The sequence below is a fragment of the Esox lucius genome, chromosome 15 (genome assembly GCF_011004845.1).
Source record: "Esox lucius isolate fEsoLuc1 chromosome 15, fEsoLuc1.pri, whole genome shotgun sequence".
Classification (NCBI taxonomy): domain Eukaryota; kingdom Metazoa; phylum Chordata; class Actinopteri; order Esociformes; family Esocidae; genus Esox; species Esox lucius.
The window spans coordinates 18,415,275-18,427,792 of NC_047583.1; the positions used below are offsets into that span (position 1 = coordinate 18,415,275).

A 12,518-nucleotide genomic window follows, 5' to 3' on the forward strand; every position below is an offset into this window, starting at 1 on the left:
TATTATCTATTTAGCATACTCGTTTCAACCAGAAAATAATGACCTACACTGTGTACCAAAATGGGTGTCAGTTGGGATGTTCAACTATGACCCATGTCTGCAGGAAGTCAAATCCAGATTTCATTTTCCAAGAACGGTGAGCTGTGGGTGAAAACTTCAAAGGGAAAGCAACTGTCCAAACTTTAGTAAAGTGAGAATATAAACTGGAACCTAATTTGTCCACCTATTTCGCTTTATCGAGTAATGAGAGACCGTGGATGCTTTGTGAATTACTCGACAGGTCTCACCACTGACCTTCTCTAGACATCGCAGCATGTTCTGGCGCTCCTTCAGTTTTTGGATGCTGATCACTATCTTGTGACGTGCCCCTTTGGTGACATTCTGCGGAAGACAACACTGTTTCACTTTTTCAGCATTATTTTAACTAACACACACGCGCATGCACGCACGCACCCTCATGGGTAAATTCTAGGATTGGGTTAAATACTAATACAATTAACATAATACACAGAAATTCCATATCTACATCTCTTCAATACTTTTCATTGATGAACATTTACATTGAATTTGGTTTAGCCTCTGAATTGACTAGACATGGGTGGAAAAGCACCATGCAAAAGACAATTTTCAATCCTGAAACATTTCACTAACATTCCTAGTATGTTTCCTGATTATTCCAGTTGTTAGTAAGAATCTGCCCATGTAAAAATGTGTTTTTCTATGAATGTTTTGGTCATGCTCTGTTTTTCAATAAAAAATATGTTTAAAAAAAAAGAATCTGCCCATGTTCTTGAAGGCACCAACCTGGGATTCCAGCTGCTGTTCTGTCAGTGACATCATCTCATCGTACGTCATAGTGGAGAAGAGCGATGCATACTTGTGGAGACGAAGGCTTTTCAGCCAGGCCGGCACATCTGTGGAAACACGGGCACATTTGACAAATGCCTCCTATCTTAGGCACAGCTGGAGTAAGTCAATGAGTCAGTGTTTGACATCAAAGATGGGATAATATCTTCACCATTCAAACAATCCTAGGGTCTTAGACATTGCTTGCATCCCAAATTCTACTCCAGTCCCTATTTAGAGCTCTACTTGGGACCAGGACCTATGTAGCTCGTGGTTTATAGGCTGTAGGGTTATGTCTGGTCCATTCAACAATGAGCCCTTCCTGATGTAAAACAGGTTGATATAAGAGAACACGACCCACTTCTGACTGCGGTATGTGTTGGTCGCTGGGAGTTTGGGTTCTTTGACCGTCAGCTGACTACTAGTGTCCAGTGTTTCCGTTAGTGGGGTAATTATATGGTTTGTTGCAGCTGTGTGGTGGGAAGACCAACACTGATTACCTTAGCAGACTTTCACTGATATAACGCAGTTTTAGTTTCGCTTCGTAGAATTGGTGACATTGTACAATAAGGTGTACAACTTTCACAACAGGAAGCAAACAAAAGGCCCCATGAAAAGACATAACATGTTAGCCCAATACCGTATTTCTCTCCTGCTAGCAAAAAAATCTAACTTTCACCACAAGCATTGACCAACAAAACCAGAAACCGTCTGTTTAAAACCCTGCGTTAACAATAAGTCTCAGAGCTGGAAAACTGATCAAGGACCAACTTTAGGACGTAATGAATGACAGCATGTGGATCGTAGATAAGCACTGCTAATGTAAGCTTTTTAGCAGTGCTCACAGGCCAGGTTACAGAACACTAAGGACTGTTTGTTTGAAGGTTGGGGTGTTTACATGAGTAATGCTAAGCAAAGCTTAGTAATCTGTATCTAAATTATGCTGGTTGGAGTTTACTGTAAATATCCTGGCAGTTTCTCAGCTTTTTACCCAGTAACAAACAGCCTAGCTGTCTCACTCTTCCTGTAAATGGCTACGGTAAAGTTAGGGGTTGTGTCCGTTAGGCACCTAAAGGTAAAATAAAAAAACTGACTTCAATGAACATGAACAGAAGAAATCATGTCAAATAGTATGTCACATGCTTCCATAACAATATGTGAATTAACAGTAAAATGCTTACTTATGGTCTTATTTAAAAAAAGCCACATTTAAGTGAATACAATAACATTCTATATTGAATGGCAACTTTAACACTGGTATGGACCTATGTGGGGCAGCAAAAGACAGGTGAAAATGTTCAAAACTGTGCAGTGTGTGCTTTGGAGAGTTTGAACTAGTGTGTGTGTGTGGAGCACTAGTATGTGTGAATGTGGGCAAAGTAGTATGCGCATATATGCAATACAAGACGGATAGGGCAAAAAGCATTTGATAATAAACTATTCATGCTTATTTTATTTAACTTCAATTTTTTCAAGAGTGCTTTTAAGCTAAGTCGGTAAACTTCAGAGCCATTTGCTTTTCCATGGGGCATTAGATGACAAGAAGTTTAACTTTTTACAAATGTGGATGATGAGTATCAGTCTGAGTGAGGGGCATCTGGAAAAGAAACTGGTTTCAATGCTGGTGAAGGTCAAGCAGTGTTTCCCCTACCATTGTATAGCTGGGACGAGCCCCCCTGCCCAACTCTGCTGGCCCCCAGAGGGCCTGGATGTTGCTTTGGGGGCCTTTGCGCCATGCCTGGACAATAATCTAGGGGAAAAACTGGGATAAAGAAGTGGGGAAATGTGTGAAAATGCTTCAGCAGGCATCCATTTCAAGCCACTGACTTGTCAACTGGTCAGTGCACATACACAGCCATTTATAAAAACGATATGGAGCCAAAATAAATTATAAGTTAAATCAACTCTATTTGACTTTGCAAAGCACAAGTTGATTCAATTTATGAAGGCAAATTTAAAATGATGCTGTTGAGATTTAATTTCGGATGGCACCATATCCCCCACACATCTTTCTCCGCAGAAATGACATTTCCCAACTTTCCAGATAAAAAACATCTGCCTAAAACGAGAGGCAAGGCGGGGCCTCCTGGGTGGCACCCTGATATCAGGAGGAGCTGTTCACTACAGTTCAGTTTTATGACTGTCTGGGAGTCCTACTGCATGTTGGCCAGCATCTCACCAGGGTGGGGGGAGGCATGGTTGGCAGGAATTTATTTGACTCATCGTGCTTCAGGCACCTGCAATCAAGGTAGTTAAGTGCAGGGCGCATGACCTCACACGCTGATCCGGCAAACACCTGGTTGGACAAGCGGTATGAAAAGACGCAAAATGGCTTGGCGTGACATGTCTCGGACGAAGAATGTCGTAATATTCAACTCTACTGGGCTCGCCAGGAGTTGCTGACGTGAGACAAGGTTGAGACCACAATTACAGACAAATAAATTGTTAACAAAGGAAATTCCATCTCCATTCACAACCATAACCACTAATTTCCCAATATCTTATAGATTTGGCTACAGGTGTTTTGTGGAGGGCATAGATGTCAGTCTTTTTCATGTTCTAAGAATGAGCACAAAACAAGGTCTAAAACAAAGCCTCTTCAAAAAGACAGCGTCAGCGTCTGATATGAGCATGTCTTCTCCTGTCCTGTCGGCGCCCCTCCGTCAGTAGCCAAGCCACACTGGAGCCTTTAACACAGGCACATGGATAACAACTTAAAATACCAAGCAACAGTTGCCTCGTTTCCTGTTGCGCCATTCACTCAGTGCTTGGACAGACTAAACAGGCGTCAGAGATACATTTGGACCGTGTTAAATAAAAACAAACACACAGCCATCCACAAATTCGCCATGTGACCCAGTGTGTTGCGATTCCAAAGATTACTTTCAGTGTATAGTTACGGATGGAATTTTCATTTTGAAGAAATGGGAAATCGAGTTGGGGATCCTGGGCATTGTGAACACCTGGAGTGGAGCAGGTTGCTTCCTTGGCCCCAGGACACCACTTGAAGCGGTGAGGAGGTAAACCAATGAATGTGCACAGAGGTCACAAGGGGCCGTGAGATAAAAAAAAATTAGCCAAACCGGACCGGTCGCTTCACCCTGTGAGAACACGCGTATTCCCTCCTCTTTGCAGTCTGGAAAAATAGTCCCCGGCACACCAAGAAAACAGCTAATTCGAAAATTCGAGAAAATGCTACAAATCAAACTGCCAGACGCCAGTGGGAGGCAGACTGGGTCAACTGGATAAAAAAAAAAAACAGAGGTGCTGAAGCAGCCCCCCTTCCCGGTTAGCACCCCCAAAAAATATCCATGCTACTCGGCGGAGTACTGGACTCACCCCTCATGCCGCTCCCCTCTTCATGGAACGTATTCCCGCGGTGCAAGCCTCCCCCTCCTCCTCCACAGCAGCCTCCTCCTCCTCCTACAAGACCTCCGTCCTCCGGGTGCTCGCTTCCACCACTGCCCGACGACGCTACGCTGCTCTGGGGGGAGAGGGGTGCGTGGTGAGGGTCGGCGGGAGCCAGCCCCCCTCCTCCGCTCCCCCGTGGCCCGCGCAGGTCTTCCTGGGAGAGCCAGCCGTGACCCAGCCCCAGGGCGTGGCCGCCCGCCGTGGACGAGGAGCCGGCCGATGAGCCGCCGCCGCTCATCGGGGGGGTGAGGGACACCGAGCGCTTCAGGGGACTGTGCTGCCCGCCACCGGACAGGACTGCAAGACACACAGAAGACAAGGGGAGGAAGGGAGGAAGGGAGAGTGGGGGGAGGAGGCCCAGACAGTTAGAAAGGGGCTCAGCTCAGCTGTCCTGTCTACCAGGATAACACCAGGACAACACACTGCTTGCATGAGAGCTAGCTGTGCCGTGATAGACAGGCATTGGAAGGTTCAGACCACAGCCTCACCCCTAGCTCAGTGTAATGACCAATTTGGTGGCGATGATGACGATGATGGATGATGACGACAACCCCACCCCATTCACAGGACTCCCCCGGCCAGAGGCCTCTTGCCGTCTGCGCCGTAGGCAAATGGCCTGGTAGTGACGGGACTGACCAGAGAGCGGCCCTTATGCCAACGCGTGTCGTTTAAACAGCTTCCACTTTTCCGTGGCGAGGGCGGCCGCTGGGCGGAGTTGGGTCACAGAAAACACAACTCGACCTATTTATTTGCGGAGGGGGGGGGCAGACATTTTCCCCTTCTTTTACCCCTATGCAACAGGTGACCCTTTCTTTGGACCCCCACGGAACCTTCGTATGGCGTCACGGAACCTTCCAGAAGCAGTTAGAGCACACAGAGCGGGCAAGCTGGGCTGAGAAGGTGAACAAAATAACAAGACATACAGGAGGTCTTTATGTACCCACTGCCTGTGCTGTGTGTGTGTGTGTTTGAGAGAGTGTGTGTGAGTGCGAGTGCCGCCTGCCAGTCTCTTTCTCCCCCTATATGCGGCACCACTGACTGTGTTGGCTATGTATAGGACCTCACAGGCTGGTTTAAAATAAGTGTCCAGCTAACATTACAAGTTCCAGGCCCTAAATATTAGCCATTTTCCTTAAATACAGACTCTCCACAAAGGTTACCTTACATGGGTAAGGGATGGGGAGGCATGTGCTGGCCTGGGATGGGGCTGGGAAGGTGGGAGTGGGGGGTGAAAGATGGGGGGGGGGGGGGGGGGGGTCAAAAGCAGATGGAGACGCTACATGTACATGTATTATTTCGGAATTGATGAGAGGAGGTACAACAGTGAAGAGAGATAGCTTGTGACTGAGGACCCTGTCCTGAAATCAGAGAATATCCCAATAATAGAGAACTGTGGACCAGTCATAGTTCTGCAGAATTATTATTCTATAGGTCAAGCCCTAATATTAGGGACTTCACAACAAGGAAACATTACTACGCATAATGTTCTGCCATAATCGACAAATCTGAGAAACTATATTGAACTGTCTAATCTAAATGGGGATTCTGAGACACTTCCTGGGTAGCCTAGAACCACCTGTTCATTTATCAGAAGGCCCTCAATGAAGTGATTAGGATATGTTCGTCAGGGGCTACAACTAAAATCTGTAGATGGGAGTATTCATGGAGATGTGAACACCTGGCGTAGAACAGCATTACCTCCACCAATGGAAGAAACGGCAGAGGGTAAATAAAACTCTAGCAAGAGAATTCATAGACAAAATATCACCATAATAATCTGGCCTGTCAGAGAGACAATTCACTAGGGCCACACACGTTGCAAATAGAAATCTCACAAATATCCTTCTTCTACACTTCAGGGAGGCATATTTTGTTCTACAAAACTTGACTATACTGGTGTGCTTTGCTGAATGACACCCAAACCATACAGATCCAAACAGAATCCCGGCTAACGAATCCCAGTGTGAGCGATAATTAGCTGAAGAAGGGCAACTCTAGGGTAAAGTTGTGAAATCACTCCTTTGTGCGATGTACGGACTGCTAGAACACCCAAGCCCGGTCAAAAATAAAGGAGGATCTTGCTCAGTGCCCGGAGCTGTAAATGTGTCCTTATTTATATCCTCAGCTGTCTCCTTCATCTGAGAAAAAAAATACCCTTGCATTCTTCAGCTGGAAATATCCTGGTCTAACCACAGATATGTTCAAATCTGAATAGCTTTTGGAGTGGTAGAACACAGTAGGACCTACACACCCACCTGGCATTTAGACCGCCAAGCAGAGAGTAGAAATGTTTCGTGAGTTTGTCAGATGCGGCCACTGGCTGGCTGACTGAGGTTTGTTTGGAGTTTGTTGACCTGCGTGACGGCATTGTTCTCGGCTTAGGGTGCTCTAGAATGTTCTATACACGTATGAGTCGGAGTGGGTTGGTATCCGGCTGGACCGCACTATGACCCCTCGGCTCCTGTCGTTCTTTTAAACTCTCTTCCCTCTTCAAAGGAATAATACTTTGGAAGAAGAGTGGGTCTGCCGACTGCTTGACTTCTAATGTTTTAGTGTTGCAGATAGAAATCGCAGGATTACAGCTGCAAAAAAAACAACTGTCAAAATCCATTAATATGTTCACTAGCAGAGATTGATTGAGCTTGTCTGGCACAGAACCAATGGAATAGTCTCCTGGCCCTCCGGACACCATAAAGTAAACAGAAGTACTTGACATATTTCTAATATCACCCGGGAGAACATGTGGGATGTTTCTAATGCCTAGTCATAAACTCTTGTGCAAACTTTGATGCAACATTTAAAAATGGTTTGTAACACTTTATATGAAGCATAGGGAGAAAGAATTATAATATTACCACCATCTGCCAAGAAAGACATGCTAAATCACCTATTGGACCAATTGGCCTCATTTATATCAAATGAAGTGATTAACACTTGTGATTTTAACCGAGCTTGAGAACCACAGGAAGCAGATAGTATTAAGAAGTTGAGTTCTGTGTTGGTCTAAACCCAGCTAATCACAAAGCCAAAAGTGTCATTGCTTGTTTAAGTCCTGGAGGCATTGGTAAATAGTTATGTTCCTTGTTATCAGAAAACTGCATTTTGGACAGTTGTCAATCTGGTTTTAGTTCACAGTAACTGAACTGGTCATAAATTATATTGTTAAAGCCTTAGATGAGAAATTAAGCTGTGTTGCTCTGTTTGTTTACTATTGAAGGCGTTCAATACAGTCGAACAATCAATCTTATTAAAAAAGCTGTTTAAAGGCTCTTGCCTCTAGTTTCAAAATGACAGTGACAGAACAAAGGCTATTTTAGCTGATGGAATTGAATCTACATTTCTTGTAGTCCACAAAGGAGTTTCACAGGGTTCAATGGCAGGTCCTATACTGCCCACTCTGTATGTTAATGAAATCTTTAACTCTAAAAAAAAATTTGCATTTCATTTTTAAGCTGACAACTCAGTACTATACACTACGGCCCCCTCTCTTCAACAAGCTGTTTCATACCTGCAGTCTGATTTCCAACTATTCCAACAAAGATCACTGTCCTGCTCCTGACATCTGCACCTGCATTCATCCCAGTCCTCAGTAACAGAGCATTGTGGTAGCTACATCAAAATGTTCACAAATACATTTGTCAACACACAATGAAAATATGGCAATTCCTAGATAAACATACTATTTACAAATGTTTGACTTCTGGAGTAGGTTTTGGGGGTTACTATTCTTTTATGTAGTGGTTATAACCATCCCTAAAACAATGTCACAACAAGTCTGCCAATGCATCATGACAGTGATATTACAAATTATGTTATTAGCTGCAATTAACACATGACAAGAACCTGCAGTTCATATAAACTGTTCCCAGAAGATTACTAATACATCTTAAAGAGGTGTGAAATATTGTAAAATCATCCTAAACTGTCCTTTCCTGAATCTTGAGGCAAGTCAAGCTCCTGTAATAAAGACCACCCTCTCATCAGTAGAGTTCAGGAGCACTGACTAAGCGCCCGCAAACTGCTGAACGTGCTTCTAGGAGTGTGAGTCTTCACATCTAAAACAACCACAAGTGGTAGTCTTGGCACTCTTACTGTACATGGCTTCCTTTCCCTGCCTTCTACTGACCACAACTGGGTGGTGATTGGCCAGAGGGTGGGCAGGCCTTTGCGGGCCTGGGCCAGGTTAATACTGTACAGATGTTTCACATCCCTGTTTTGTTTTCTAAACAGGTCCACCTTATTCAACATGGCAGCTGAATTGGGGGCACAAATGGTAAAAACAAATGTGGCGAAACGTCTTTAGGGAAACCCTGCCAAAAGGACTATGTCAACTGCTGGTGTAAACGAGACAATGATTGCCACTTCAAGTCAGTGCTGCTTCTGAGAGACTGTCAACCAGGAGAGGAAACAAGGAAGGCAAGCAATGTCAAACTATCAAGACGTGATGGAAAGAGGTCGCAGAAGTCCTACATGGAAAATCCCATTGAGGGATTCCTCCATTTTCAAATAGCAAACTAGTGGGTCTAGAGACTTCATTGGCTGATCCTTTCGGATCACACTGTTAGAGAAGCCAATCATAAAGGAAACTGCCAGTGTGCTCACAGATGCCACAATTGTATGAATAAAAGATTGTGACCTCATACCATCTCCACAGATGTAGATTAAGTTCAAAAGAAAGGGAAAAGCCACTCACTGGTGTTGCTGCTGCCGCCCGTGCCCACTGTGTTGATACTCCCGGGCACCGAGGAGGACGGGTAGAGCGCCAGGTGCCCACCGTTCTCACACCCTCCTCCTTGCCCCTGCTGCTGGTGCCAACCACTGCCCAACCCTGAGTCCCTGGACCCCTGCCAGCCATTGAGCCGGTCGTCCGAGCCGTAGCGCTGGTGGTGGTAAAGGTGACCCAGATGCCCGCCACCGGAGCCCGATCCGGAACCTGATGAGGGGAGGGTTGACGGGGGCGTCTGGTGGTGCGAGGCCGGGGCTGGGGGCGGCCGCTCCAACGAGTCGCCCCGGGCGGCGGCTCGCTCCTCCAGGTGGTTGAGCCAGAGGGCGAGGGCGGCGCGGTCGTCCAACGAGGTGGCCGGGTGGATGAGGGCATAGGACAGGAGCTGGCGCGACTCCTCCAGGTGGCGGCCGTGCTCGATGGTGTGTGCCAGGATGCGGGGGAGGAGGCGCATGTACTCGCCCTTGGCTTCCACGTTGCCTGGCTTCAGCAGAGGGAGGTGGCTGAGGACCAGGGAGATGACGCGTTCCTTGGGCTCGCCCTGCCACTGACTGATCAACCCTGGGGGAGGAAGGAGAAACAGACAACGGGTTGGTGCAATCCACAGTAAAACAGATCAGATCTACACAAATCATTTTAATGGCAATACTTCTCCACTGGGCTGACTGGAGGAACATGGGATTTGCCCCTTGCTTGTTTTTCCCTGGTTTGTTCTCGTCTCAGAAAGGCAATAGGCAGAGAGGTTTGTGAGAAACTCCGCTTTCACATGCAGAAAATCCAGATGTGGCCCACGCAACCTTGAACCCCCCTTGATGGGATCATCAAACTATCAATCAAGTGTTTACTACCGACAAATGGATGGGGAGGGGGTTGCAGGTGGACTAGCAAAGAAACAAATAAGAAGAAAAAGAGGATGAGACCTATTTTCATCACTTAAATTAACTTAGTGAGTACTTGCTTACTTCCTACATTGAAGCCATCGCTGATTACCAATGACTGGACAGGTGAACGCCATGTGGTGGAGCCCTTGAGTTAAAATCTCCAATCGGTGCCCACATCAAGTAAAAGGACAGGCTCAATAAACACCAACAGGGGTGACTAGAATTCGGGGAGCAGTTGACTCATTTGCGCGTTACGTCTAAAGCCGTGAGGTCTTCATAGACATCCGCTGGGGTCGTGGAGCCTATTGTTGTCTTTACCGCGACGAGAGAGGACGGACCTCTCAGGAATATAGTACCATTCCTGTCAGGTTGAAAAAGGGGGCTAAACATACTCCTGGGTCACAGCTACTGGTCTCACGGGTGACCACCACCCCAAATAAACTGGGCCATCAGCCCTGTTTGGGTATTGGGGTGTTTCAAGGTGATTCTGTTTGCCCCTTAGGAGCACTGGTCAAACATCACAGGCCAACTGATGCAGGCTACTTGTAACGGCACCACAGCATCAGCAGAGGGCCAATTGTTGAGTAAGGCTCCAGGGGTCATAACCTGGCAACTGAGATAAAGACTGTGTTTAGGCCACATTCCCTAAATCACTTGCACTTTGTTTATATCACTTCTTTGGGTCTATAAGAAGTGTACTGTTTGGAGAACAGGGCTTAGTTTGGAGTCCACAGAGTCTACAGGCTTGTTTAGGAAGGAGGCCAGGGGTCTCCTTGTTTAGAAAACACAGGGTTGACACCTAATGGGGATGGGGAGGGAGCGCAGACAGGAGGCTCTGTGGCCTGCTATGATTAAGCACCCCCTCCGGGAGGCGTGTCCTTTTCGGGCGATGCCATTTTTACCGGCCCAAGGCAACCAAAAGGCTCCAGCCTGACGGCAACAAGGGAGTGAGACAGAATAAGAGACAAACAGAGAGAGGAGAGGGGCAGTAGAAGTTAAGGGTGGCAGAGAAAAAAAAAGAGAATGACAAAAAGACAGAAAGCAAAAGGACCGCTGGTGAGACTACGCTTTCTTCACCCTCCTGTTCAGACTGGGGGAATCTACAAATATCCAAAGACTGGCGATCTAGGATCCGTCCAGAACCATATTCACTACAATCTAAAAAACTAAACTAATCCCTGCCTCAAAGTGAAAATGATGAAGATGTTACGTTGGATGGAGTGGAGATCAGAAAGTACAACTCAGCAATATGGACAGAACTCCAATCACTATAACTGCCATAAGTTACTGAGATGATGATAACGTTTCCCCCTCATCTTTTCTCTGACAATGTCTCCTAGTGGTGCTGGCCAATTTGCATTGCATGTGCAGATTACGAGGAACAACAAATAACATTAATTGATATTAGCTTAGTGCAAATCGCTATTTAAGGGGTAATTACCACAGTTTTTTTCTTTTGCATTATAATCATTTAAACACCAACAACAGTTACAGCTACTACCTTAATAGTTTGACAATAATTTATCCATTTTCTATAGGCAACAATTTACAGCTCAACCAGTTAGTTTGTGCAGTTGCCAAGATAGGAAACCAGAAGCTCTGGGAATAAAAGATGACAAAGCATATAGGACTTCTGTCTTGCGTAGTTGTTGACTCATAACCCATAGTTTCCATGTCAACGAGTGTGGATGAAGGGCAAGTGGGTAGTGGTTGGGGTCAGTGTCCCCAGCAGTTATTTTGTAGTTAGCCATTCACATGAACTGGGAAAAAGTGGGCCCATTTTCTGATGCAAAAATGTTTGGAGGCAAGAGCTGTTAGGTGAAAACAAGACACGGCTCTCCCTCATCTCCCAATTCCACAGACGGACAAACACTTTACTCCAGTCCGTATCACTCACACAAACACATTTATCAAGTTAAATTCAATGCCTGAATGAACTCAAGACATCTACTTCACTTGTGGGAATACCCAAAAGGCGTGGACGACGTAATGCCCGCATCACAAAGTCTAGCTTGATTCTTGTAGATGACAAGTTTGTGTTACTATGACCTCAACCCTGGCTTTTTACTCTGTTGCAGTTAGTCTTCGTGGCTGTACAATCATAGAGCAGTCAATGCACCACGGCCGTCATCTTTGCCATGGCAACTTCCAGAAAATGACTAGCTTGAAGGTACTTGACTTCCATCAGGTTAGTCAGTGCCTCACTTGCATGAGCATGGGGCTTACAAAAGCAGGGATTTGGGTTCAATATGCAAGCAAAGAAGTTTATTTATATAGCACAATTCATGTGTAGAAGTAATTCAATGTGCTTTACAATGAAAAAAAAAACAGTCAGCAGCAGATTGTAACATTTGCACAGAGGTTATTCCTCTGATAGCACCAGAACTTGCATTATAGAAAAACAACTGATAAAACAAAGAAATAAAATAAAATAATAATAAAACACTGAATCAAAGAAAGAGATATCTAAAAAGACACCATAATAAACTATGAAAGAACTATAGATTTTTAATGTACGCTCTCATGTTTTATCTTGACTATTACTTTTTGTTGTGCTATAGTTTAGCAGGTTAATTATGCTAAAAGAACATAAGACAATGAAGTCCTCAGCTATTATTTATTATACATTATTTACTGTTCAATCTGTAAAGACATAC

General features: G+C 45.3%; 1 protein-coding gene across 5 annotated transcripts in view; it reads right to left on the reverse strand.

Annotated features, from left to right (window-relative positions):
* samd4a (sterile alpha motif domain containing 4A) overlaps nucleotides 1-12,518 on the reverse strand; it is a 57,533-nt gene that overhangs the window by 16,220 nt on the left and 28,795 nt on the right. For 2 of the 5 annotated variants that reach the window (XM_020054201.3, XM_010892348.4), the window contains exons 3-7: nucleotides 8,951-9,541; nucleotides 4,186-4,554; nucleotides 2,498-2,608; nucleotides 805-914; nucleotides 295-381 (exon numbers count right to left, since the gene is read on the reverse strand). In XM_020054201.3, coding sequence (XP_019909760.1) covers nucleotides 295-381; nucleotides 805-914; nucleotides 2,498-2,608; nucleotides 4,186-4,554; nucleotides 8,951-9,541 — 1,268 coding nt within the window. The remainder of the gene's footprint in view (nucleotides 1-294; nucleotides 382-804; nucleotides 915-2,497; nucleotides 2,609-4,185; nucleotides 4,555-8,950; nucleotides 9,542-12,518) is intronic. The other 3 variants (XM_010892349.4, XM_010892351.4, XM_010892352.4) reach the window with 3 other exon arrangements.